Raw genomic sequence first — 27,239 nt, 5'->3', positions numbered from 1 at the left:
ATTATTTATTACATACTATTCTTTCTATAAACATTTTCTGAGAGCTTAATGTGTATCAGATACTGCGGAAACAAAAAAATAATAAAAGCTATCCTCGAAGAGCTCTCAGGTTGAGCAAAAAAGAGATTCTCGTAATATTGTCTTCTAAGGGTATGGCAGAAGATGTAGCCGGAAGAGACAAGAAGGGTCTCAGTGCAGACTTGGCAACACATAAGCAGAAAAGGTTTCCTGAAAGATATGGTTCCTAAGGACAAGTAAGAAGGGGTTAGTAAAAGAACACGGTGACTGACTGTCCAGGTAAAGAAATCTGAGCCATGAAGGTCTACTAAAGAGTCTGGATGGTTTTAAGGCTGTGGAAGCTAGTGAAGGATTTTCCAGCAAGTCAGTGACATGGTCAAATGTGAATTTTAAAAGAACAGTCTAATGGCACTATGAAAAATTAATAGGGTGAAAGAAGAATGGCAACACAGGAGACCAGGACTCAGGAGAATACACTTAGATGGGGACTAATGACAGCCTGAAGTCAAGTCAGTGGCAGCGGGAATGGAGAGAGCTAGAGAGGGTGGGGGTGGGCACACTGGGAGGATGAGGGACACTTAAAAAGAGAAATGATAAGATTGTGGTCAAATTTAGCTGAGATGGAGGAGTAAAGTACAACTTTCAAGTTTCTGGCAGGGTAATTTGATGAATGTTGATGTTCATGTATCAAGACAATGGGACAAAAGAGTTCAGGTGTGGCCATCCTTAGACTGAGGAGAAAACTGTTAAAACAGACATTTAGAAATGCCAAACTCAGGGCGCCTGGGTGGCTCAGTCAGTTTAGCGGCCGACTCGTGACTTCTGATTTCTGCTCAGGTCATGATCTCACAATTTATGAGGCTGAGCCTTGAGACAGGCTTTGTGCTGAAAGCATGGACCCTCCTTGGGAGTGTCTCTCTCTGCCCGTCTCCCACTCTCTCTCTCATACACATGTGCATGTACTCTCTCTCAAACAAACTTAACAAAATGAAGTATTTGAGGTTGTATTTCTATTTTTTTTAATGTTTATTTATTTATTTTGAGAGAAGAGAAGTGTGAGTGGGAGAAGGGCAGAGAAAGAGAATCCCATGTAGGTTTTGCGCTGTCAGCACAGAGCCTGATGCAGGGCTTGATCCCAGGAACTGTGAGCTCATAACCAGAGCAGAAATCAAGAGGCAGATGCTTAACCGACTGAGCCATCCAGGCTCCCTCAAATACTTTATTAAAGTCAGGTTGTAGATACACTCTTTACTGTTTGGGTGGTTTTTAAAATCTTGGGTTTCATTAGATAAATGTATACAGCACTGTTTCTCAGAGAGTGGCCCTTTGGTAGGCATTTCTACAACACATACTTTATGCCTCACCCCTCACTTAATGACTCAGACTCTCTGGAAAGTCCAGGAATCTCTGGTTAGTTCCCAGGTAATAAGCCTTATTTATACTAAAATTTAAGAGCCACTGGAATATAAAGTGGAAAAGAGTCTCAAATACAGAACCTTGGGAAATTTCAATACTGAAGGCAAGGATTCTAAAAAATTATATTCCAAATTATTCACAGTGATTATCAAGGGATGATGAAATATGGAATGTTATATTTTCTTCTGATCAAAAGATCTTATAAAATATTTTTGAAGTTGACATACTATTTCAGTACAGATGATACACAGCTACAGTTCAAATAGACAGGTAAGCCAAGTAATGACTAAAATAGATAGCCATTTACCTCTCTCTTTTTAAAACTAATTTTTATTTTATTTTTTTAGTATTATTTTATTTTAGAGAGGGAGAATGTGGGTAGAGGAGAGGGGCAAAGGGTGTGAGGGGGAGAGAGAGAGGGAGAGAGAGAATGAAAATCTTAAGCAGGCTCCATACTCAGTGTAGAACCTACTTCAGGGCTTGATCCCATATCTCTGGGATCATGACCTAAGCTGAAATCAAGAGTTGCATGCTCAACCAACTAAACCACCCAGGTGCCCTAAAAATAATTCTTAAATCAGAAAAACTTTAACTGTGAAACCAGACAAAGTATCAAATATGAACTCTGCAATGAGAGGGTCCAGCTCAGCATGCGACAACTCCCAAATTGGCTGCCTTAAGTATCACAGAAAACGTAAAATAAGCTGAGTAGTTTTCCTAAGTAAAGTAGATTATGTCCTTAAAAACAAAACAAAACAACCTTAAAAGGGATAGTATATTTCTGTGTTGACTCTACAATTTCACTTTGTGCATTTCACGAGAAACAGCTTTTATATAAAATAAATATAGTTGACAGTACTAATAACACAATTGTTAAATATTTAATTGACTTTAGTAAAAAATTAATGTCAAAATTAGTACTAGGACTATGAATTCCAACTTTCATTCCTGTTTAAATCAGACACATTTCTAAAATTAGACAATCCTTAAGTTGATTTAGTAGTTATGATTTTTATTTTATTTTTTAAATTTAAAAAAGAATTTTTAAAAATTATTTTTGAGAGAGAGACAGACAGAATGCAGGAGAGGAGTAGGGAGAGAGAGAAGGAGACACAGAATCTGAAGCAGGCTCCAGGTTTTGAGCTGTCAGCACAGAGCCCGATGTGGACCTCCAACTTGTGGACTATGAGATCATGACCTGAGCCGAAGTTGGATGCTTAACTGGCTGAGCCATCCAGGCATTCCTAAAGCATGATTTTTAAAAATAAATTTCCCATTTCCCCTCTAGGATATTTAAGCATTTCATAATTCAAAATATAGAATGTTCTGAGGATGCTGGGATACTGCAGTAACCACTGCACAAAAAACAACTTAGGCTTGTTTAACAACTATTTTGTTTTATATTCAAATAGTAAAATAGCTATTTTTTCATTCTGAAAAGTTTCAAAAGGCACTCATGTTCTTAGAAGCATAAGACATTTTTCATTACCATGAGCTCGAAGTAAAGCTTCGGCAGTAAACAGTGGAGCCTGAAGCATGTCTGCAGTTTCCACAATAAGCATATCTTTCAATCTACGAAGATCCTGAGGCCTTAATCCTTCATATGGCTTTGAAAAGAAGAAAATCAAGTTAAATTGGCTGTTATACTCTTAGGAGATTCTAAATGCCTGGAAACAAAATTATATGATTATCATTTATTCAATCTTCCTGTTGCAGTCTGATTACTGAAGTTAAAAAGGCTCTGTATGCTCTACAACTGTGGACTTCAAATTACTCTTTCACAGTCTTATAAAAGCTAGAAAGTAGAATGCCAAGGTTCATGCACCTTATCTAAAATAAAGGTATCATATTATAATGACAAGACCACCTTACTTTATACCTTTGAAAATCTGGATAATACAAAAATTAGAAATAAAAATCTTAAAATACCACCACTGAGCAATAATCATGATTAAAGTTCTCAAGTATTCTTATCTAGTCTTTGCTTTCAGCAAATCAATTATGCGTAATATATGTGTTAATGAGTTTATCCACTGAATCACCATTTACATTTATTAAGATCCAATCTGGATTATTTGTGGAATTATATGATACTTATTAATTAATTTGGGGAGAAGTGACTATGCCATACTATTCAGAGTTCTTAGTCATAAACTTATTACCCCGTTTATTTAAGTGTTCGTTAATGCTCCTTAGTTTTCTTTATATAGGTACTAGATCATCCCAGGTTTTTAATTCTTGTTATCCTTTATCTTTCCTTTTAACAGAAAACACAAAATGAAAATCACAAGTGTTTCACTATTCAGAAACAATTACTGTTTTTGCTATACTTGTTTCAAGTCCTTACAGAATTTTTTACAAGTTTATTTTTTTGCAAGAGAGACAGACAGGGAGAGAGACAGAGACATAGAGACAGAGCACGAGTGGGGGAGGAGCAGAGACGGAGGGAGACATAGAAACGGAAGCAGACTCCAGGCTCCAAAGCCTTCAGCAGAGAGCCCTATATGGGGCTTGAAAAATGAACTGTGAGGTCATGACCTAAGCCAAAGTTGGATGCTTAACTGACTGAGCTACCCAGGCACCCCTCAAGTCCTTTTTACAACAAAATGAAACAAAAGAAGCAAAACTTTATTTATATATATATTAGTCTCCCCCCAAAAGCTCCATTCATTGGAGAATGTGTGTTTCAAGACCCCCACCATTGATCCCTGAAATCATGGATACTACTGAACCATACATATAACATTTTGTTTTATATATATACACATGATAAGGTTTAACTTATAAATTAGGCACGGTAAGAGATTAACATCAACAACAAAACAGATCAACTGTAATACACTGTAATTGTTGTATCAATGTGGTTTCTCTCTCAAAATATCTTATTGGACTGTGCTCACCCTTCTTGTGATGGTGTGAGATGGTAAAATGCCTGCATGAGGAGATCAGGTGAGGTAAATAACAACATAAGCATTATGATACAGTGTCTGCTACTACTGACCTTCTGAGGATATGTCAGAAGGAAGATCACTTTCTCCTAGATTGCGGTTGACTATAAGTAACTGAAACCATGGGGACAAGGGGTGAGGGGATTATGTAAAAGTAAAATAATCTGTGAAATATTTTCCCCATTACCTAACTCCTCCCATCACTGCCTATGGAAATCACTATCATGAATTTGATGTATAGTTGTCATACATTACGGTATAACATTATACATATCACTAGGCAATTCCTTTTATTTTTACTCAATCTTATTATTAATATTGATATACATCATGTATTTCAATTCTTTTTATTAAAAAAATTTTTAGTGTTGATTTATTTTTGAGAGAGACAGAGTGTGAGCAGGGGAAGGGCAGAAAGAGAGGGAGACACAGAGACTGAAGCAGGTTCCAGGCTCTGAGCTGTTCGCACAGAGCCTGTGGGGCTCAAACTCATAAACCCTGAGATCACGACCTGAGCCAAAGTTGGATGCTTAACTGACTGAGGCATCCCGGTGTCCTACCTATTTCAATTCTTTAAACAGTTGTAACTGGCTGACTACAATAAGCATAAACTAAAGGCCATGGCTTAAAAAGCAGTAGAAATTCCAAAGAATTGAGGATGTCCTTTGGCAGCATGTATCACAGTCTCCAGAGAACTCTGGGCAATTAGCAAACCTCATCCATTTTAGGCGATTTACAGATATTTTAGAATAATACATTATCTTTATTTCTTGCTTCATTTTTTTGGTATCATGGAAACCATTTTAGCAATTTTTACTTAACCCCATATGACTGGGATTCAACAGGGATAATTTTTCTGTTGATAGGATAAACTTCCTGATCCTTATAATCCTAATTATCATGTATAATTTGCTTTTAAGCTAATTTATGAACCACATTTTCCCCTGCAAAATCTTAAGAAATCCTTTTGTGGTTAAATTTATAGTATTCACTTCACTATAGAAATTGCATATAGAATATGTAGAACATTATTTCTAAAAAATACTTTCCAAGTTTAGACTTGGGATTCAAGGTACCTCTCTCACCTCAGCAATGAGAATGCATATTTACCTTTTTTTTAATTTTTAATTTTTTAATTTTTTGTAGAGACAGAGAGTGAGTATGTGTGTATGATCAAGGGAAGGGGAGAGGGAGAGAAAGTGAGAGAGAAAGAAAGTGAGAGAGAGAGAGAGAGAGAGGAGAGAGAGAGAGAGAATTTCAAGCAGGCTCCACGCTCAGTGTGGAGCCTGATGTGGGGCTCAATCCCATGACCTGAGCATGAAACCAAGAGCTGGATGCTCAACTGACTGAGCCACAGCACCCCAAGATTAGCTAGCATTCTGCTTCATTTATGTAAGCCAAATAAGTTTTGAGTATCGATATATTTAAAAAGAGAGAATATAAAGCAATCTGCATATATTACATTTTTTTAATGCATAGTTTCAAACTTAAAAAGGTTACATTGGAAGAAAAACAGTTCTTGAAGGAGAAAGATATACTGCCTTCATGAGCACGTCACATATTCACTCTGAATCTCTGCAACAGAACTGTAATTAGGTCATGTGAAGCATTTCAATACATCGCTCAGTCCCAAGTGGGCACTAGCCCTCTCTTCTGCAAGAATGAAAATGAATGTGCCTTTCTCTTTCTTGTTGCAAAGATAAACTGCTTCTATTTTCAGATTAAACATAATCTAGCAATAACCTTCAAAGCAGTCAGTACTGATACATAGAAAGAAAATGCAAACTTATGTAAAAAGGAAGACCGTGAAAAAAGTACCTCTTTTGCATCAGTACATACTTTGCTGCAAAAATACCACTGAAGAAATGTGCAACAGCCCAACATACAAACTGTACCTCTTTGATTCCATATATAAAGTGATAGTTATCTTAAAAAAAAAACTGTTTCAGAAAAGACTATGACAAAGGATTTATGAAAGAAGTTTGTTTTTATTTTTTTTTTCCTCAGTGAAAACAGCTTTCCCCCTGATTATATAGGTAAAACCTGCTTATTGTTAAAAATGAAAAAAAAAATCTGTGTACTTATTTACTCAAACATCTTGGTAACTGTTAAAAATTTAGAAGATATGAAAGGCTCTCAGGGAAAAAAGGATGTTTCCAATTTCTCTTAATATCAATCCCTCCTTAGCTGATCCATGAACTTGGCCTGGAGAAGAAAGGGGAAAGAATAGCTAGAGAAAGTCTAGAATTCTAGGACCCTTCCCTTTGTTTAAGTTTCCTCGCTCCTTCCCAGATGTTACCCTCTGGGATTAAGACCTGGTCTGCCCTGATGTGTACTTTGACCTAAGAGGAAGGCAGCTGATGTTGCACTGTAGGTGAAACCGGCAAAGGCAATGTCCATCATATGGGTGCCCTGCCAGATAAAGAGCCGGAGCCTTCCCCAGTTACAGGCCCAGAGAGGAATGGGGAGGGCGAGGGGGAATTCTTCAGGTGGCTTTCTGATACCAACATATTGCTCAGTTTTCCCTTCATTTACCCACATGTAGTCACACAATCTACTTCTACAGAGCCTGACCCCTACTAAGCCCAACACACACTAGTTTCTTTGTTCTGCCTTCCCAGATTTACAGAAATCTTTTTAAGCTTGTTTGTGTGCATCTCTGTCGATGCTGGAATATAAGCACCTAGAGGACAGAGGGGAGGGGCTTCTCTTTGTTCCTCACTGTATCTCCAACCTTCTAAAACACTGGCAGAGTAGTCACCCAGAGTTTTGCTGAAGAAGTAGATTTTATCCATTTGTAAACTAATCTGAAGGAAAGAATTAAAATGTGTCAAGAAGAAATTACAGAGATGTAATATTATACACTGTCCAGATCATTAACTGAATCAAGAAACTTAGCTAGAAGAAACACATCACCTTGGGAACAGGAATCTTTTAAACTACCTAATTATGTAGTTTAATACAATTATATAGCAAGTTATATAAAACTATAAGCCTTAGCAGAATAATCCAAATGCTGATCAGGGTTACAGAAAGTATAAAAATGAATTTTAAGGAAAGCAATTTTTTGGTTTTATTTTTTAGTCTTTTTTTTTAAGGTTTATTTATTTTGAGAGAGAGAAAGAGAGAGAGCGTGTGCATGTGGGCACGAGGGAGATGGAGAGAGAGAGAGTCCCAAGCAGCCTCCTTGCTGTCAGATGGAGCCCAGTGTGGGGTTCGGTCATGCAGGGCTCCATCTCACTAGCTGTGAGATCGTGACCTGAGCTGAAACCAAGAGTTGGATGCTTAACCGACTGAGCCACCAAACAGCCCAGGTTTTATTTTTTAAATTGTTATGAAACACACATTACTTAAAATTAACAATTTTAAAATGTATAATTCAGTGGCCTTAATACATTCAACAATGTTGTACAACTACCACATGCATCTAATTCCCAAACATTCTCATCATCCCAAAAGAAAACCTCATACCCATTAAAGTAGTCACTCCCTAGTCCTTCCTCCTCCTCTGGCCCTGGCAAACACCTGTGTGCTTGCTGTTTCTATGGATTTACCTATTCTGGATATCTCATACAAATGGAGTTATTTAACATGTAACGTTTTGTGCCTGCCTCCTTTCACATAGCATAATGTTTCTGAGATTGATCCATATTGCAGAATGTATTAGTACTTCTTTCCTTTTTGTGACTGAGTAATATTCCACTGTATATGTATACCTCACATTTTATTTATCCATTCATTTGATAGAGATTTGGGTTGTCTTCAACTTTTGGTTATTGTGAATAGTGCTGCTATAAACATTTGTGTGTAAGTATTTATTTGTGAAAGTATTGTTTTATATATCATGAAACAGCAGACAAAAATAATCTAATAAGGATTAAAAACAAAATTCGAAAACTAAAAAAATTGGGGGCATATGATTATAATATTAACATGAAACAAATTTAGAAGCCACAGAGGAAGAAAAATTTAAATCTCTGAATATCCTAATACACAAACTTTTCTTGAAAAGCATTAAGAACATACAAATAATCCAAAGAAAAAAACACAAATGAACAATCAATACACAGAATAATCAAATAAATAAATTCAAACAGGTACCATTTGTCTGAACTAGCAAAAATAAAAACATTGATAATATCAAATGCTAGCAGAAATGTGAGGAAAGGAATTCTCTAATATGCTACTAGAAGAAAATAAATTGATATAATCTTCTAGGACAGTTTAACAACATCTATTCAACTAAAAAATGTATATATATCATGATCCATCAAACCAATTTCTACAAATTTACAGGGAATACACTTTAAAAATATGTATAGAAATGCAGTAACAATGATATATGATGACCATAATTAAAACAGGACACATTTAGATAACATATATGACGACTCAGGTACTATTCTAAATATTTACATATATTAACTAATTTAAGAATCACTAAAATCCTATGAGGTAAGGACCATTATTATCTCTATTTTAAGGAATAAGAAACAAGACAATAACTGCTCAAGGCCACACAGTAAGTCAGTCCTGGGGCTAAGATGTCAATCCCATCAGCATGGTTTCATATGCATGTTTCAAGCCACAATAATGGCACAACTGGATAAAGATATATATGTAACAAGTAGATAAATATTCACATTAGCCTGTTTTTAATAACAAAAATATCTAACTTATTGAAATACTCATCAATAGGTAAGTGGTTAAAATGTATAGATCATATGTTCTGACTTAGGAAAGGTGTTCATGATACACTGTTAAGTTGAAAAAATACTTGAGAGTTGGTAAGGATGTATAGAAAAAGGAACTCTCATGCACTGTTTGTGGGAATGCAAACTGGTATAGCCACTGTGGAAAACAGTATGGAGGTTCCTCAAAAAAATTAAAGACAGAAATACCATATGACCCAGTAGTTTCACTACTAAAGAACTCAGAAACAGTACTATGAAAAGATCTGTGGACCCCTGTGTTTATTACAGCATTGTTTACAATAGTTGAGATAGGGAAGCAATCTAAGCATCCACTGACAGATAAATAGGTAAGGACATACCTGACTGAACAGTACTAAGCTGTAAAGAAAAAAAAAGGATAAGATCTTGCCATGTGCAACAACTTGGATTGACATAAAGGGTATTACGGCTAAGTGAAATAAGTCAGACAAACAAATATACAATTTCACTTACATGTGGAACCTAAAGAAACAAATGAATAAACACACAAAAAGCAGAAACAGACTAATAAGTACATGGAACACATAGTTGTCAGAGGGCGGGATGGTGAAGGGGTGGGCAAAATGGGTGAAGGGGAGTGTGAGGAACAGGTTTCCAAATATGGAATAAATAAGTAATGGGAATAAAAGGTACAATATAGGGAATAAAGTTACAATAGCATTGTATGGTGATATATGGTAGCTATATATTTGTGATGAGCACAGCATAACATATAAACTTGTCCAATTACTATTCCGTACAACTGAAACTAATGTACCACCGTGTGTCAACTATACTTCAATTGAAAAAATTTTTTAAAAATATTGTAGCAGAACTCAATGTACTATATGCCCTTGCTTTTGCAATAAAAACTCTGTATTATATGTTTGTTTATATCATATGTATGTTTCTCAAACAAGAAATACACACAAGATATTGTTACCACTGTGGGGTAGAGTCAGGAAGGAGGAAGTTTTTTACATTTTTTAGCAATAAATACTCATTACAAATTTTAAGAAATGCATGAAAATAGAAAATGTAATAGTAAAAAAACTTATCCATAAACATAATTAGCATTTTGTTATACTTCAATCTTCTCTCGATATACTAGTCTTTTCTATATAATTAGTATCAAACTGTTTTGTAACTTTTTTTAATCTAATAGGAAAGAAAAACAAAACACGAATAAATACATAAACAACATCATTACAGCATGTGATAGGTGCTATAAAAAAATAGGGTATTCTGGTAGAGAATAATGGAAGGGGAGGGACCTATTTGTGAAAGAATGGTCCAAGATTGCCTCTTTGAAGAACTACTGAGCCAGCCGAGAGAAAAACTGGGAGAAGATTTCTGATACAGGAAACAGCAAATGCAAAAACTTACTGTAGTCTAGGTATTACAATTAGAGCAAAATGTGCTGGGGATAAAGGTTTGAGAGGACTTTGGGAGAGGTAGATAGTGGTGAGACCACATAAGTCTTGTATCTGAGAGAACAGTTTGGATTTTATTCTAAGTACAATGAAAAGTCACTAAGTAATTTAAGTGACTTATATGATCTAATATAAGTTTTAAAATGTCTCTCCAGCTTATGTGTACAAAAAGAATTCTAGGGGACCAAAACAGAAGGAAGGAGGTCAGTTAGGAAACTACTACAGTATCTCAGATGAGAGGTGAGGGTGGAGAGAGCCTGGGGTTGGAGGGTAGGAGTAATGAATCTAGGTTATACTTTTGGAGGTAAAATTGGCAAGGAGAAATGAGGAACTGAAATGCATGCCCATTTATGTTTGAGCAGCTCAGTGGAGGGAGGTTAATGTTTATTGAAACAAGAAAGACTTAAAGAAAAACCAAAGAACAATGTCCCTGAAGCTAAAGGAACAATGTTTCACTAAGGGAGTGGTCAATGTGTCAAGTGCTGCAGAGGAATTCAAGTAAAATGGAGATCTGGCAACATGGTGACTCCTGATGTCCATGACAAATGCACTTCCAACACAATAGAAGGGAGGAAAGTCACACTGCAAGAGGCTCAGAGATATGAGGCTACAACTTAAGGGGGACAGGGGCAGAGCTGGGGAAGAGTGTCAATGGAGAGACTTTTGTTATTTTTTTAAGTTAGCAAAGCATGTTTTTTTTTTAATTTTTGATGTTTTATTTATGTTTGATACAGAGAGAGACAGAGCATGAGAAGGGGAGGGGCAGAGAGAGAAGGAGACACAGAACTGGAAGCAGGCTCCAGGCTCTGAGCTAGCTGTCAGCACAGAGCCTGACGCGGGGCTCGAACCCACGAACGTGAGATCTGACCTGAGCCGAAGTCAGAGGCTTAACCGACTGAGCCACCCAGTGCCCTGCATGTCTGTTGATAAGAGCACCTTAGAAGACAAGGAAAGACTGAGGAACAGCAGAAATGGTTAGGTCTTCATATCATACATCAGCATCTCTATTTAAATATAAGTAAACATAGTTACATATTGTAGAATATAATTACCACCTCCAGGTTTTCTAGATGTATTTTCATACTTATGGCTATACAGATGAAAGGGTGTTAAGAATATTGCATAGAAGACCACACAAACTGGATTTTAAAGTAGAAAAATAAAATTTAGTATAAAATCCGTATCATTTATTAAAAAAAAAACACCTTACCTCTCGTTTGTCTAATGCAGCATATTCAGCTTCTATTTCTTCAGCTTCAGGATCTCGTGAGAATACCATTTGTGATTCCAGATTGAGGGCCAAATCTTTGTGGTGCTGCTTCTCAGCACAATCACAAGGAGTATCTTTATTCTCATTCTCCGCAAACAAGTCTCCTCCATGTTTTACTAAAAGCTAAAAAAGATTTTTTCAAAAACTTGCAACCACAGATTTAAACAGGTTACTTCATGCTACATATCTGAAAAAAAACCAACAATATAATGAAGCACAACAAAAATACCACAGTATGTACTGGAAATGATAATAAAAATTTAGATACCAGTGACTTCTGATTTTAAGATGGCAATTCCTGTTTAGTAGTATTTTTAAAAAATGTTCAGTTTTGTGTTTGAAAGAGATAGACAGAGAGAGACAAAGAGAGAGAGAGAGAGAGAGAGACAGAGACAGAGAAGGGGCAAAAGGGGAGAGAGACAGAGAAAGAGAGGGAGACAGAGAATCCAAAGCAGACTGATGCAGGGCTCGAACCCACGAACCATGAGATCATGACCTGAGCTGAAACTATGAGTCAGACACTTAACTGACTAAGCCATCCAGGAGACTCAAACAATCTTTCAATTTTTAAAGGTGGGATTTCATTCCAAGAAATTTCACCTTTAAAATACATGGAATAGGTCACCTGGGTGGCTCAGTCGATTGAGTGTTTAACTCTGGCTCTGGTCATGATCTCGCAATTTGTACGGTGTTTTGTTTTTTTTTTTAATTTTTTTAATGTCTTTTATTTGTTTTTGAGAGACAGAGAGAGACAGTGCGAACAGGGGAGGAGCAGAGAGAGAGGAAGACACAGAATGGGAAGCAGGCTCCAGGCTCTGAGCTAGCTGTCAGCACAGAGCCAGATGTGGGGCTCGAATCCATGAACCATGAGATTATGACCTGAGCTGAAGCTGGCCACTTAACTGACTGAGCCACCCAGGCGCCCCCTGCAGTTTTAAGTTTGAGTCCCACATCAGATTCGCTGTTGTCAGCACAGAGCCTGCTTCGGATGCTCTGTCCCTCTCTTTCCATCCCTCCCCCATTTGCTCTCTTTCAAAAATAAATCAACATTTAAAAAATACATGGAATAGTGACTTGACTTGTTTATTACTACTGAGCTTTAAGTTATCAAAGGCTATAGGTTCAACTTTCCCCATTATGTCTACAGAGACATTAGGAAGGACATAATGCCATGAGGACCATAATCTAGGACATAATCTACACTAAAGGACAGCCTGACAGTTATGGAGCTAATTCGTTTATAGAATTCAGTCATGATCATAACACAGTAACAGCCACCATTTATTGAGTGTCTTCTAAGTTCCAAGCACTATGTTAAGTAATTCAAGTACACTTTCTTATTTAATATTAACAACCCCGGGGATATTATAATGTCTCAGAAAAGTTAAGTAACTTGACCAAAGTTATCTACCTGGCAAGCAGAAGAACTGGGATTCAGACAAAAGTCTGACCAGACCAATTTTTTATAACCATAACTGGATATTGTACAGACACACAGAACAGATCACATAAATTAAAAGAAGTCAAATACATCCTCGGTCCACCATAAAGTTCTACCTAGATCTTACTTATGATCTAAATGTGAATAGTTTTTAGTTTTCATTTTTTTATGGCATTTAATAAAAAAGGGAGCCTCTTTCCATTTTCTTCCATATAATTTTATCTCCCCTCCCTCCAACAAACATTTAGATCTGCCTATAAAGTTTCTTTATTACTTTTGAAACTGGAATCCTTATGATTCCTTTATAGCCATCCCAAGAGGCCTGACGAAATAAAGGACTTATATCAATGCTGGGCCTGAAAGCCAGGAACTAACTTGACAGCTCAGTGGATATGACCTTCAGTTTCTTGTTCTTGGCCAAAAGTATACCTCAGAGCTAGATTCGTTAAAAAAAATTGTTTTTAATTGTAAAAACAAGCATAGAAACAAATCAAAAAGAATACAGCTTATGGCCGAAAAGCTCAAAATATTTACTCTTTACATCTGGCCCTTTATAAAAAAAATTGTTAGGCATAGCTCTAAAGCAATCACTGTTGTTTTAGAGCCTGCTATTTACACCTAGAATGTTCCTAGTTAAAGTATGGTCTGGGAATCAGTAGTATCAATGTGGATTTGTTAGAAATGCTGAATCTCAGCATAACTACCCAAATCCTTTCCACTCCAGGCCTCTGAATCAGAATCTGATTCTGATGTCCAAGAAATTCTTTTATTTATTTATTTATTTAAATGTTTTATTTATTTTCGATACAGAGAGAGACAGAGCATGAGAGGGGGAGGGTCAGAGAGAGAAGGAGACAGAGAACCGGAAGCAGGCTCCAGGCTCTGAGCTAGCTGTCAGCACAGAGCCTGATGTGGGGCTCGAACCCACGAACATAAGATCTGACCTGAGCCAAAGTCAGAGGCTTAACCGACTGAGCCACCCAGGCGCCCCGTGTCCAAGAAATTCTTAAGCACATAAAAGTCTGATTAGCAGTGACCCTAGACTATCACCTATGTAGCTGTGGAAATGGACACACATTTATGTTTTCTAATATACTCAATACTGGGGACTTGTAGTAAGTCCATAAACTTATCATACCTATAGCACAATCTATTACTATGTTTAGCCTTTCTGCTTCACAGGTTACCCAATCCTAACAGACAATGAATTATTTGCTTCTGATTGTATCGAACTAAGAGAGCCGACTTTATTTTTTGGTTTTTTATTCAGAGTAGTAGAAAATTATTTCTTGAAAAAGCTTTCAAAGCCATGATGTGATTTACTTTCACAACAGAGATTACCATAGAAGAGATTTAAATATTAGCAGGTAAGATAAATCATCTTTAACTTAATGTCCAGTCCTTAACAAAAGCAAAGAACAAAATTTACAAGTTGTGCCATTCCAGAATATTGCTGTGGGAAACTTTTTTTTTGTTTGTTTGTTTGTTTATTTATTTTTGAGAGAGAGAGAGAGAGAGAGAGAGAGAGAGAGCACATGAGCAGGCAAAGGACAGAGAGAGAGGGAGTCACAGTATTCGAAGCAGGCTCCAGGCTCTGAACTGTCAGCACAAAGACCGAAGTGGGGCTTGAACTCACGAAACATGAGATCATGACCTGAGCTGAAGCCAGATGCTTAACTGACTGAGCCACCCAGGTGACCATGCTGTGGGGAACCTTCTTAATATGTTCTTAATATGCTAGAGTGTAGACTGTATTCTTTGGGGTTTGAAAAAATGCCGGGGGGAGGGAGGGTGCGCGGCGCCTGGTGGCTCAGTCTGCTAAGTGTCCAATGTCAGGGTTCTTGGGTTCAAGGCCTGTGTCAGGCTCCATGCTGACAGCTCAGAGCCTGGAGTCTGCTTGGAATCCTGTGTCTCCCTCTCTCTCTGCCCCTACTCCACTCATACTGTCTCTCTCTCTCTTTCAAAAATAAATAAACATTAAAAAAAATTAGAACTTGTATGAGATTTCTTGCTTGATTGGTAATCAATCTGTCTTTGAAATGGGTCCCCCAATGACTGGAGTGGAGGCGAGGGGACTACAAAGACCTATATCTCATTGTTGCAATTGGCACCTAAAGAGAAACTCCTAATTGGTGATAAAATGTAGAGTCCACGTTTGTTGCATTTGTTTCGGCAAGTCAAGTCAGCATGTAGGTACCTTGGGTATAAAAGCTAGCTAACAACAGTACTGCCTGACATTGGAGCAGTACTTAAAAATTATTTCAGCTTGCGGTGCCTGGGTGGCTCAGCTGGTTAAGCATCCAACTTCAGCTCAGGTGATGATCTTGTGGTTTGTGAGTTCAAGCCCTACATTGGGCTCTGTGCTGACACTCAGAGTCTGGAGCCTGTTTCAGATTCTGTGTCTCCCTCACTCTTTCACCCTCCCCCACTCATATTCATTCTCTTTCTGTCTCTCTCAAAAACAGATAATTAAAAAAAGCTTTAAAAAAGGTATTTCAGCTTGCTGACCTTTGGGGCATGAGGGGAACACCAGTAAGTGAAGAGGTTTTAGGTAGGGATAGCTATGAAATTGATGCTGCAAAAAGTCAGGTGTTCTGGCTTTATACAATAAGGGAGTTACTTCTGGTTCTGAAGAGGTAGTTTTTAGTCATTTGACTTACTCTCAAAGCAAGGAGGGCTGCATATTTTATTCAAATATGTTTTTTGGTCTATCTTGTACACTTGGTAGTACATTAAATGTTCTACCTTAAAAGAAACATCCAATTATTATTATCTCAACACATCTGTTCATCTATTTTGTCTTCCTTTCTGTTGATAACCTCTGAAGAAGGAAGGGTAAGGCAGTTCCTAGCATTCAGGATAAATCCCTCCCCATTCCTTTGACCCATAATCTGGACAAGTCAGTTAACTTGAGTCTCAGTTTATACAAACCCATCAGTAAAATGAAGCTTATATAATCTCAAAAGATGTTTAAAAAAAAAAAGGTAATTGTTAAAAGTTTGTTCTAGTTGAAAATGACCAGTTCATCATCTCCATTTCCTGTATGACCTTGAGCACTCCATTACCCCTCTATCTTCCCTCTGTGACTTTCTATTGGTTCCTGGGATAGGCATTCTTTATCTTAATCCTGTTATCCTTCTAGTTATTTTCCTAATGTTTTCCTTTCTTTTTCAGCCACATTTCTCAAATTGGTGACTGACACCCTTGGTCTCTTCACTTCCTCAGCAAATGACTCAATTATTCTCGGCAATGACTCTTACCCTTGACTGTTTCACTAAAACAGAATTTTTGAAAATCCTAAGTACTCTCAAATTCAACAGCTTTTCTTGGTTTTCTAAGCTTTACCTCTTTGAGTATGTCACATGACTGATCATCTTCTCCCCTTGAAATTCTCTTGGCACCCTTGACAGTGTTATCTCAGTTCTCTTTTCTGCTTTTTTTTTTTTTTTTTTTTGCTTTACAGGCCACCTCTTGTTTTCACTCCATTTAAATACAGGTATTCTCCAAATTGATGCTATGACTTTAACTCTGTAATTTTGTCTATGATTTAAAGTCTTCCTTAGGTTACTCACCTCTATCTTGTTTTTAGTTTTCGACTCTATGCAGATGACACTCAATTCTAAACCTATATTCTTTACTCCCAAATGACTAGTCCTAATTTTCAATAGTCTGAATACCATTTCATGTAGTCAATCAAAGACCTCAATCTCCATCCTTCTAAATGAAAACTCATAATGATACTCCAACCAATTCCTTCACCTCATCTCACTTTTTAAATGTCTGTTAATTGTTAGCAGGCTTCAAAGTAACCTAGGTTCAAAACCGTACACATTCTACTTAAAAATAATTTATTTTACTCTAATTAATTATAAATATGATGGCAGATTGTTACAGAAAATGTGGAAAATCAATGAGAAATTATATCAACCAAAGAGACATTAACATTTTAAAGTCTCCATCTTTTTCTCTTTTTTAGGGCACAAATTTTACTTTTCTAGGTAAGCTTTAGTCCCAATGTGGGGCTTGAACTCCCAATCCTGAGACCAAGAAATCAAGCAGGCGCCTCTAGAGCTTCCATCATTTTTAACTCTTATTCTCCTATGCTTTCTTGTATCAATTGACCAAGTCACCAAATTCTATCAAGTCTTCAGAACGTCCCCTGCATCCGCCTCATTCTTTCATTTCCAATACCACGACACAAATCAGGATTAGTGCGGTAATCTAGCTTCTATCACTCCCTCTAGTACACTGTTTTTCAACCTTGGCTGCCTACTGGAATCATCTGGAGAAGTTTCAAATACTAGTGTCTGGGCTCCCACCAGAGAAATTCCAATTTTATTGATCTGAGATAGGGTCAACACTATGGGATTTTTTTTTTGCGCAGCCATGTTTACAACTACTGTTCCAGCACAAAGGTTTTCAAACTGTTTAAGAATCATCTGGATAGCCTCATAGTCCTATTAGAGGGAAATGGGGTAAGGATTGGCTATATGCACTTTTTACAAAAAGTATCATGATTCCACTATTGGTGTGTCTCACTGACTATGCTCTATGTCAGGGTTTCTGAAACCTTAATGTGAATATGAATCACCTTGGGATCTGGTTAAACTACAGATTCAGATTTATTTGGTCTGGGATGAGGCCTAAGATTCTGCCAGTTTCTAAATAATTTATGCCAGTGCCAGTCTGAGAACCATGGTTTGAGTAGCAAAGCTTCAAGAAACACTGCTTTACAAGTACCCCATTCAAATTGATTCTACATAACAACCATTGGGCTAATCTTACCATATATGCTTTCTTAGTAGCACTTCTCTGATCAAAAATTTTCAGTGGCTCGATTTTCTAGAAATCTCAAATTCTTGGCCTTGGCATTTAGTATTTTCTACTTGGTATGGCCTCTATCTTCATTTTAAGTCATCTATCTTATCATTCTTCTGCAAAATACTTTAATCTGCATATGTCTGAGACCTGGAACAGTGCTTCTCAAATTCTGACATGTAAACAAATAACCAGCAGAACTTGCTTCAAGTATTCTTGGGGTCTACCCCTAGAGATTCTGATTTGGAATCTGGGGGCTTGGTGGGGCCAAGATTTTGTATTTATAACAAGCTCCCAGAAATAGCTGATGCTACAGGTCTGAGGGGCACACTTAAAGTATCCTCCAAATACTGAAATCTTACCCACTCAAATTATACTACTACCCATGAAATCTTCCAGGATAAGTAAAATTAAAATGGTCTTGCTCTTCAATGCCTCCTAACATTTACTGCCCAAACAATTAACATAGCCCTTAGCATCGTAAATTTTGGATGCAGTAATGAGATCACAACTTTCTCAACTAAATATCAGAAAACTGAGGCTCGGATAGGCAGTTACTCGTTTGCTGAGCTGGGACTACAATTTCTGTATTCTTTTTAGTTTTAAAACCCCAGGTGCTAAAAACACAAAATAATTAAGTAAAACTCTTCAGTCTGACCTGTGAATGGTTTTTATGACTTTCCAATGAATTGTGAAATGCTCTGATAGCTGCCAAAATGTCAAACAGGCCTTATGGCTGTAAAGGAAAAAGTGATTTACCACCTTTGGTTTTCTAGTGACCTCTATTTGGTCTGACAATAAGCAGCTATACTTAAAGCTTTGAATAAGTAAGTAGGACAGGGTGCAAAGGAAATATATAAGATAATGCTCATTTTAAAACATGCTTTTTACAAAGAATGAAGCACTATCAAAACCAATAACTTGTGCACATCAACCATTTATTGAATCACTATGACAGGAAAAGCACGAATACAAATTAAATGAGGTTTAATGACTAGGCTGGCTCTTAGGGAAGTCTGCCAAGGGGAGAAAGATCACTTGGCCTTTCACTGGGCCATGCTAATAAAACTAACCTATCATTCCTCTTCAAAGTCCTACTCTATTCCAAAGAAACAGAAAAACAAAAACTTAGCAACTAAGAAAAAACTGCATCATTTACTGTATAAATTCTTTTAAGATTTATATTTTATCAGAATTCCACTAAAAAAATTTTTTTTAATGTTTATTTATTTTTGAGAGACAGAGAAACAGACCGTGAGCAGGGGAGGGGCAGAGAGAGAGAGAGGGAGATACTGAATCTGAGGCAGGCTCCAGGCTCTGAGCTGTCAACACAAAGCCCGACATGGGGCTCGAACCCACAAACTAGGAGATCATGACCTGAGCTGAAGTCAGATGCTTAACTGACCGAGCCACCCAGGTGCCCCCGGAATTCCATTTTTGTGTACTGGGCATCCATTACATAGCATTTAAAAAATTCTATGTATAATTAAAGCATATAGGACTTGTTACATATCAAAAATGTTGGATTTGACAGACACTTGGAGTATCAATACAAGGACGTCAACTTGGCAGCAATATAGCACTCCACCACTGTGATATCCTATGTAGAGCTACTGATACCTCCACATTTGGAAGTCCCAGAAGAATTCTATATTAACAGGTTTTTATTATATGTTCTTTGTGTGTGTGTGTGCACGCGCGTGTGTGTGTGTGTTATGTAACTTTAAGAAAAAATTTTTTAATGTTTTATTTGTTTTTGAGAGAGAGAGAGGCAGCGTGAGCAGGGGAGGGTCAGAGAAAGAGAGAAACAGAATGTGAAGGCAGGCTCCAGGCTCTGAGCTAGCTGTCAGCACAGAGCCCGATGCGGGGCTCAAACCCACAAACTGTGAGATCATGACCTGAGCCGAAGTCAGACGCTTAACCGACTGAGCTGCCCAAGTGCCCCATGTGTTAAGTAACTTTAGCTTACTATGCAACACAATTATTACAATATTTAAAAAAAAAATTTTAAATAAAGTTTAATATTAAAAAAATTTCTTAAATAAAGTTAATATTTCATTTCTATGGTTCAAAATGAGCCATAAAAAACTGTTTCAATTATTAAATGTACATATGAAATTGTCACCTGATGAGTTTATCTACTCTCTCTTTAAATAAACATAGAGAGAAAATGCTTTTAAAAATTAGAAAAGGCATATTTCCATAGAAATGAATTTTAAAGAAAAGCTTGGTCTTAAGTATGGAATAAAATAATCAATAGAGCCTTAAAGGCTATACACTGAAATTGGGATCTATTTTATAGCAATCAAAGATCAACAAAAAAGGGGTCTTTTGAGATAATGGTGATAATTTGCTCTTGGATGGTTGGAACTGATAACCTCAAAGAGGTTTAGTGACTCACTCAAGGTACTAGAGATAGTCACTGTGAAGACTAAGTCTCTTAACTTTATGAAAAAATTAATAAATACCCGATAACATTCTTTTAATCAAAGGGTCTGATACTACATGAAGATACCTATAGACTGACTGTAAGAAGTACTATTATTAGGTTCTTTATCTCAACATATTTATTTTATGCGCTAATATTATTAGAAAACACAGTAAGACCTCTGGAAATTAATTACACTTCCCAGGGAAACTTCTATTTTAATCAGTAGTATGCATTACACCAAAAGGCATTCAAGGCCTAAGGCTGGGCATGTGTACAATCACATATACAATAAAAGATTAAAGATAACTTTATATAGGTAAAATGATATGCTGGAATTTGTTGAGAAAAATGAGAATAAATGCAACCAGGGTATTTAATAGGTCTCTTTTTGGAAGTTTTACATTTGGTCAAAGAGTTCCTGTGAATACAGAAAAATGAAAATAGTCACCAAACGGTGTGGTTTATAAATGTGATAATACTGACAGATCAGTTAAAACATATACATACATTCATTCACACAAAGCATATCATCAGCCTGTCAACTCAGAGTAAAACTAGCACTAATTTCCTTACTGACCAAAAAATAACACTGGTAAAAATACTGTACTCAAACTTGGGGAACAATTTAATAAGCATGTCATTGTAAACATACCTCAAAATCAACACATACTAAAGCAATGCTTCTAGAGAATTTTTAGAAGCAAGATATTAAAGCAGCAAAATAAGAGAATTATTATTACTATCAAGAATACCCTATTTTCTACTTTAACCCACTTGAGAAATAGGATACAAGTTCATCAATAGTGATGAGTCACAACAGCAGAGATTCTTTCATAAAAGGTAGCATACAAAAACATACAAAAAGGTCTGTGTAAAAAGCCTCAGGAATTCAGGGTACCTGGGTGGCTCAGTCAGTTAAGCATCAGATTCTTGGTTTTGGCTCAGGTCATGATCTCACAGTTCATGGGTTTGAGCCCCGTGGGTTTGACCTGACAGTGCGAAGCCTGCTTGGGATTCTCTCTCTCTCCTTCATCTCTCTGCACCCCCCTTCTTGTGCTCTCTGTCTCAAAATGAATTAAATAAACTAATAAAAAGAAAAGCCTCAGGGAGTTTACCAAAATAGCACTACCACTACTAAATCCTAGGACATCCTTCTACCACACTATAAGTCAGTGTTAGAAAGCACTGCTTTAAAAATAGTCTCAAGTTAAGGTTGACTGTCACTAACTTACTGGTGGGCAAAGGTGACATAACCTTAAGAGACAAAATGGCAAAGATTCTAAAAGATTTATTTATTTATTTTTTAATGTTAGAGACAGATAGAGGATGAACAGAGAAAAGGCAGAGAGAGAGAAAAAGAGGGAGACACAGAATTCAAAGCAGGCTCCAGGCTCCAAGCTGTCAGCAGAAAGCCTGATGTGGGGTTTGAACGCACGAGTTGGGAGATCATGACCTAAGCTGGTGTCAGATGCTTAACCAACTGAGCCACCGAGAAGCCACTAAAATATTTTTTAACTTTATTTATGTATGTATGTATGTATGTATGTATGTATGTTAGGAGAGTGTGAGTGGGGGAGGAGCAGAGAGAGAGGGAGAGAGAGAACTCCAAGCAGCCTTTGTGCGGTCAGCATGGAGTCTAGTGTGGGGCTCAATCTCATAAACTGTGAAATCATGACCTGAGCTGAAATTAAGAATCAGATGCTTAACCAACTGAGCCACTCAGGCAGCCCAGAGTCTAAAAAATTAACTGGTATCAAATAATAATAATAAATAAAACATAAGATCAGAAGGGTTTTTAACGTAAAAACTGACACTTCAGATACACTAAAGAAATCCTATCATGTCTGTAATCTTTTAAAATGAGTAAGAAAAGTGAAAAACATTCATATTTTTAGTATATTTATCAATTTAGAAGTATATATATATGTGTGTGTGTGTATATATACATATGTGTGTATGTGAATAACATTAAAGAAATACTAAATCTTCAGATACTTATTTCAATCTGATTAGAATCACTGCTTTTCCATCAAAGGTCTACATTTTTGGTAACATAGATATTCTGTGATCCAATCTATAATGATCCCCACTCACACTTGAATATATCTACAAAAGAACTTCTAGGAGTTATGTATAGATTAACATGAAGGTAGCTGAGAAAAACCCATTCTGTTTTATGTAGGGTGACAGTATAGTAATGAATTCCTAGCTAAGATACTGTATTATACAGCTGATTTTACCTAAGCCTATTATTACATACGAAATATATATATGGAAAAATTCAAATGCAATATAGTCTATAGGAGCACATTAACATTACTGCAGATTAAACAGAAAAATCAGCATATTTTAAATTACAAATGTTTTGGGGCATGAAGTCTGCTTGAGAGAGAGGATTCTCTCTCTGCCCCCCCCAGTTCACATGCTGCCTCCCCCCAAATAAACATTTAAAAAATAAAAAAATAAATTACAAATTTTTTTTAAAAGACTGAAATAAATATATTCAATAATATTTTTCCCTTATTTGGAGAACTTATCAATTCTAGATAATATAGCTGTAAGTACCATGTGCTAAGATTTGCCATATCCAGTTTGCATAAACTGGTTTCTGAAAATCAACCCAAAAGTTGAACATATCTCTACTAAAACTGTTACTCTCAGTGACAGCGTTTAATTGATGACTGTTATCTTCAGGGATGTTAGTCAATTTTTAATTGCTCTTGATTTCATTTTATTCCCAAGGTAGACTGTGGATTTGTTTTTAATCTTTCCCTGAAATGAGGGAATGATTTTATTTAAAAGGTTCTTTTAGAACCACAAAGTAAACAAAAAGGACTAAAGTAACTGTTAAGCAAAACAAGCTGATTATTACATATCATGAAGACAGATTTTATAGAATGCAGAGTATAAGAAAACAAACTTTTACCTCTACACAGGTTTTCATCCCTGAGGCGGCAGCATAGTGCAGGGGTGTGTTTTTTTTGTTGTCAACAGCATCAATAGCTGCTCTCTCATATTCGCCTTGGTCAAGTTTTGCTCCTTTCCATCTTAAGATCATCTGCAGACAATCCGCTCTTCTGAAATCGTCTTCTGCAGGGCGTGCTAAGCGAGGATGAAGGGCTCCTTCAGATATCATGATTTGAGGTCCCATACACAACAAATGCATAGATGTTTCATTGTGCACGTTCCGTTTATTTGGATTTCCATCTCTTCCAAAAAGAAAAGTCCTAAAATGGTAAAGAAAAAATATTAAAACCAGTTTCTTCCTATCTTGAGATAAGAACACACAGAAGATAAATTTAAAAGATAAACTCTATTTATAAGCGGTTAATAAAATGTCGAAGTACTGTTTCACAAAAGCTGAATGACTAACTCTTAAGGTTATAAAAAAACTCCATTCTATAACAAAATACTAAAAGAAAGCTGAATATATTTATGGTGTTGCTAATAAAAGAAGAGGGATAGGAAGAGAAAAAGGAAGGACAAGTAAAAAGTGAAATAAAAAAGGGAGACAAGAAAGGAAGGAAGGAGAGGAAGAAGGAAAGCAACAGAAAGGGCTATGTATAGACTAATATGTCAATGACATTGATGTTTTAGGGCACATTATCAAACATTCCACAGCAACTGTTTTTTCTTAATTATTCTGCTCTATTTCTCTTACATACATCTTTACTTAGTAAGGATGGTGGAAATGAATATAAGCACAGCAAGTAATGCGTAAGTCTAGGACTAATTTTTAAACCTAGGACAAATTTTTGTACTTGATAGTCATGGGCTAGCCTTTGAAAGAATAAGATATATATTTGCAGTGTAATACTTCTTGAGGAGAATAGTTATGGTTAGTTCTAGAAGACCAAGACCTAGTCCAAAGTGGTAGCTGTTACCAGTGATAGAGCTCCCTTAACCAATGTTTAACCTAGACCTGACAGTTATGTCTAATTCCCTTATATATCTTTGTACTAGGATCATAGGATTAACAGTTGAGTGAATTTAGTGGCTATAATAGGATACCGGAAAATGGGCTGGAAAACACAGCTGTATTATCATCAGCGTATATGAAAAAAACACACAAATACTTTCTGAAATGGGCATTTAAGTCCCATATCTGATAGTGAGTGCCTACACTTACTGTGGAGGGCTCATACATTTGCATTTCTATGCCCAAGTAAGAACAGCAATGGGAGGGTAGCAGAGCCAAACTCTAACCCCTAGTTACAGTTGGATTGCTTTTAGGTTAGTTTCAGCTTAGAATATGGGGCTGATAGGAAAAACTGACCATAAAGGAACTAAGATGGACTCTTCAATTTGAATGAGTTAGCCAGGCTGGAAAGCTCTTATAAGAAGGCTGAGAAAGAGGTCCTAAGGCAGTAGAAAGACCCACCCAAATTTTAAAACAACTCTGGATTTTTCCTGTTCTTATCATTTAGTAGTCTATATAGAGTTCAGCTTTTAGAGTCTTCAACACCAGCCTGTTGGATTTTTAGCATTACAGTGATTTGAACTGTTCTGAAAAGTAGATGTGAGGTCTCTGGAGTAGGAACAAAAAATTATTATTACTTATAATAGTTATGTCAGTTCCTCATACCCCAACTTTTCCCACTGGGAAACTGCAATTAGAGCCAGATCAGACATCATCCTATGTATATTGGAGTCTGCACATAGGTATGGTAGGCAGAATAATGCCCCCATTCTAAAGAGATCCGCGTCCTAATCTCTAGAACTCATGAACATGTCACCTCACATTGTAAAAGAAGTTTGCAGCCATGATTAAGTTAAGGTTCTTGACATGGGAAACTATCCTGGATTAAGGAGGTGGGCCCAATGTAATCACCAGTGCTTTTAAGAAGAAAAGAGTGTCAGAGTCAAAGAGAGATTGGAAGATAGAAACTATGTTGTTTCTTTTAAAGATGGAAGAAGGACCCACAAGCCAAGAAGTGCAGGCAACTTTTGGAATCTGGAAAAGGTAAAGGAAGGGATTCTCCTGTAGGATCTCCAGAAGGAATGTGGTCTTGCTACAATCTTGAGTTTAGTCCAGTGGAAATTTTCAGACTTCTGATCTCTAGAACTTTAAGATAATAACATTTCTGTTAAGTCATTAAGATTCTGGTAATTTGTCAGGACTGCAAGAGCTAGTTAATACAGCAAGGAACTCTGAAAATAAGACTCTGGGAGGCCTATATAGCAAACTCCTCCCCCCCTCCCCGAAGATGGGGAGTCGGGGGAGTCTACTCCTGAGTGTAAACAAAAGATCCTAGGGAAGATCTTGGGTTCTTACTCTTTGATATGTATATCTCTAGGGGGATGATAAGACTAGCAAGTCTGAGTTTTACCACCAAGGGAACGTCTCTGTGGTCTTAGATCTCACCCATGCCTCATTCCCTTTCAGATGTAAACATCTATTTTCTGGGAGGTAATCTCTTGGAGAGTTCTCAATATCTAGTCAGTCACAGTTTAACTTCTAAAGCTGGTCTTTTAGCCCAAGTCCCAAGTTTCAGAAAAATTTCCTCAGAAAGCCCTAACTGCATATTTTCTCTATAACCTTTATGACCTTCTGATCCCCACAGTACATATGTACTTCACTGCTTGTTCCACTATTTGGTTTTCTAGAAACTGATGGACACTACCTAAATAAACCCAATCCTATTTAGAAGCTTCTTTATACTAGGCTCCCTACTCTAATTTGGCCACTCCCTTATTTGTGTTCATATAGTATCCTAAGTATATAAATCATTATACTGTATCAGTTACTTTCTTACATATCTAATCCCTTCTCCCACTTTGTTTATAGGCTTCTAAGGTAGGGTCTATATCCTGTTCTTCCTGAAATCCTCAATACAGTGTCAAACAAAGCAGTTTCTTGCTATAATTTTGACAGATGAACTGAACGTATATTACTCTTATGATCTAGATTGGTGACACAGCACTGGCGATCTCTCAAGCCAGCAGTGTAATAGACTGGTCAAGAACATGGCATCTAGTATAGACTGCCAGGCTCTAATCCCAATTGTCATTTTTTAGCTATGTGATCTCGGGCAAGTTACATAATACATAGCTCATTAACAACTAATATATGGTTCATATCCTCTGACCAGGTATATTTACTTCTGAAAATCTATCCTAAAGGAAACTACTTATAAGAAATAAAAATCTATGACATTCAAAACAGGGTTACTTTGACTACAAAAACTTTGGCATCAGTTAAATGTCTGGTTACAGGAGAGATAGGTAAACATAAATCATAGTATGTCTATAAAATAAAAAATTATAAAATCATTACAAAGCCTAGCTACGAATGTTATAACTCAAACTAGAAGAGAATACAGAATAATTCCTTTTTTTTTTTTAATGTTTATTTTTGAGAGAGAAGGAGCACTTGCAGGGGAGGGGTGGAGAGAGGGAGACACAGAATCTGAAGCAGGCTCCAGGCTCCTCTGGAGCCCAATGCACAACCTTGAACCCACGAACTGTGAGATCATGACCTGAACCAAAGGCAGGTGTTTAACCAACTGAGCCACCCAGGCTCTCTTAATTTTTTAGCACAACTTCTCTTTACCCATGATGATAGCTCTACTTCATTACTGGAAGCAAATTAGGTTCTTGAATCCATTTTCTTCTTCATACACACTCTCTCCTTTCACAGAACAAATCTATTCTCAAAGTCATCTATCTATCTTTCAATGGTTTCTGTGAATATACTTTGTAAATGGTAAAGTATTATCAGAACCCAAATGATAGACAATGGTGGTGGAATC

At 36.8% G+C, this 27,239-nt stretch overlaps 1 protein-coding gene across 9 annotated transcripts in view; it reads right to left on the bottom strand.

The window, feature by feature from the left end:
- Positions 1-27,239, bottom strand: part of ANKIB1 (ankyrin repeat and IBR domain containing 1) — a 130,127-nt gene that overhangs the window by 53,060 nt on the left and 49,828 nt on the right. For all 9 annotated transcript variants that reach the window (XM_029928886.1, XM_029928878.1, XM_029928874.1 and 6 more), the window contains exons 3-5: positions 23,414-23,714; positions 11,738-11,920; positions 2,924-3,041 (exon numbers count right to left, since the gene is read on the bottom strand). In XM_029928886.1, the coding sequence (XP_029784746.1) occupies positions 2,924-3,041; positions 11,738-11,920; positions 23,414-23,714 (602 nt within the window). The remainder of the gene's footprint in view (positions 1-2,923; positions 3,042-11,737; positions 11,921-23,413; positions 23,715-27,239) is intronic.

The sequence above is a fragment of the Suricata suricatta genome, chromosome 2, assembly GCF_006229205.1.
Source record: "Suricata suricatta isolate VVHF042 chromosome 2, meerkat_22Aug2017_6uvM2_HiC, whole genome shotgun sequence".
Classification (NCBI taxonomy): Eukaryota; Metazoa; Chordata; class Mammalia; order Carnivora; family Herpestidae; genus Suricata; species Suricata suricatta.
The sequence above is the reverse complement of the archived record's forward strand: the minus strand, read 5'-3'. Positions and strand labels throughout refer to the sequence as shown.